This window comes from Sinohyriopsis cumingii, chromosome 10 (genome assembly GCF_028554795.1).
Source record: "Sinohyriopsis cumingii isolate HCF-2022 chromosome 10, ASM2855479v2, whole genome shotgun sequence".
Taxonomy (NCBI): Eukaryota; Metazoa; Mollusca; class Bivalvia; order Unionida; family Unionidae; genus Sinohyriopsis; species Sinohyriopsis cumingii.
The window spans coordinates 81322396-81324494 of NC_142970.1; the positions used below are offsets into that span (position 1 = coordinate 81322396).

The window sequence follows — 2099 nt, forward strand, 5'->3', positions numbered from 1 at the left end:
CTCTCTCTCATTCTCTCTTTCTCTTTGACTCTTTCTCTCCCTCTCCATTGTTCTTTCTCCCCGTGTCTCCCTTTCTCTCTCAACATCTCTTTCTTTCTTTCTCTCTCTCACTCTCTCACTCTCTCTCTCTTTCTATCCATATCTCTATCTCTCTCATTCTCGCTTCTCTCTTTTTTATCTCTCTCATGTTCTCTCCCTCTTTCTCTCTTTATATCACTCTCCGTCATTCTCTCTTTGTCTCTTTTTCTCTCCCGATCTCTCTTTTTATTTCTCTCCTTCTCTCCTTCTCTTTGTCTCTCTCTCTCTTTCTTTCTTTCTCTTTCTTTCTCTCCCGTTCCCCTCTCCCTTCCTCTATTTCTCGTTCTCTCTCATTCTCTCTCACTATTCCTCTCCCTCTTTGATTATTTCTCTCTCACTCTCTTTTGTTCTTTCTCCTCCTCTTCCCTTTTCTCTCTCATTCTCTCTTTCTTTTTTTCTCTCTTTCACTCTGTCGCGCTCTCTCTCTCTCTCTTTATCTCTATCTCTCTTATTCTCGCTTTCTCTCTTTCTTTCTCTCTCTCTCTCTTTTTCTCCCTCTTTCTCTCGTTATCGCTCTCCCTCATTCTTTCTGTGTCTCCTTTTTCTCTCTCCTTCTCTTTTTATTTATCTTTCTCTCCTTCTCTTCTTCTCTTGTCTCTCTCTTTCTTTCTTCCTCTCCCTTCCTCTATTTCTCGTTCTGTCTCTCATTCTCTATCACTCTTCCACTCCCTTTCTCTCTTTCGTTCTCTATTTCTCTTTGACTCTTTCTCTCACTCTCCATTGTTTCTTCTCCCTCTCTCCCTTTCTCTCACATTCTCTCTTTCTTTTTTATTTCTCTCTCTCACTCTCTCTCTTTCTCTCTATCTCTCTCATTCTCGCTTCTCTCTTTCTTTCTCTCTCTCTCTTTCTCTCCATCTTTCTCTCTTTATCTCTCTCTTTCTCATTCTCTCTTTGACTCTTTCTTCTCTCTCCTTCTCTCTTTATTTATCTTTCTCTCCTTCTCTCCATCTCTTTGTCTCTCTCTCTTCGTATCTTTCTCTTTCTTTCTCTCCCTTCCTCTCTCCCTTCCTCTATTTCTTGTTCTCTCTCTCATTCTCTATCACTCTTCCTCTCTCTTTTCCTCTCTCATTCTCTATTTCTCTTTGACTCTTTCTCTCTCACTCTCTTTTATTCTTTCTCCCCATCTCTCCCTTTCTCTCTCATTCTCTCATTCTTTTCTTTCTCTCTCTCTAACTCTCTCACTCTCTCTCTCTTTCTCTCTTTCTCTCTTTATCTCTCTCATTCTCGCTTTCTCTCTTTCTTTCTCTCTCTCTTTTTCTATCCCTCCTCTCAATGTCTCTCTCTCCCTCATTGTCTCTTTCTCTTTTTTCTCTCTCCTTCTCTCTTTATAGCTCTTTCTCTCCTTCTCTTTATCTCTCTTTCTTTCTTTCTCTCTTTCTCTCTCTCCCTTCCTCTCTCTATCCCTCTCTCTCTCTATCTTCTTCTCTCCCTCTCTCTATCTCTGTGTCTCATTCTCTCACTTCTCTTTCTCACTCTCCTTCTTTCTTACTCTTTTCTCTTTCTATCTCCCTTTCTCTTTCTCCTTCTCTCTCTTTCTATCTCACTCTTCCGCTCCCTTTCTCTCTCTCATTATATTTCTCTCTTACTCTCTCACTCTCTTTCTTTCTCCCCTATTTTCCCTCTCTCTCTTTCTCTCCCTCTCTCACTCTCTCTCATTCCCTCTCTTTGTGTTTCTTTCTATCTGTTTCTCATTCTGTCACTCTTACACTCTCCCTCTTTCTCTCCTTATCTCTATCTTTCTCATTGTAGCTTCTCTCTTTATCTCTCTCATGTTCTCTCACTCTTTCTCTCTTTATCTCACTCACCCTCATTCTCTCTTTGTCTCTTTTTCTCTCTCCTTCTCTCTTTTTTATTTCTCTCCTTCTCTCCTTCTCTTTGTCTCTCTCTCTTTCTTTCTCTCCCGATCCTCTCTCCCTTCCTCTTTTCTCGTTCTCTCTCATTCTCTCTCACTATTCCTCTCCCTTTCCCTCTCTCATTCTCTCCGTGACTCTTTTTTCTCTCACTCTTTTATTATTTCTCCC

The 2099-nt window shown here is 40.8% G+C and overlaps 1 protein-coding gene across 1 annotated transcript; it reads right to left on the reverse strand.

The window, feature by feature from the left end:
* Positions 1-401: 401 nt before the first annotated feature.
* On the reverse strand, positions 402-1889 carry LOC149790467 (uncharacterized). The gene is made up of 3 exons (XM_089973225.1): positions 1884-1889; positions 1325-1513; positions 402-476 (listed from the first exon to the last, which is right to left on the reverse strand). Exons 1-3 carry the CDS (start codon positions 1887-1889, stop codon positions 402-404), a joined length of 270 nt encoding a protein of 89 aa, XP_089829351.1.
* Between the last annotated feature and the right edge of the window lie 210 nt (positions 1890-2099).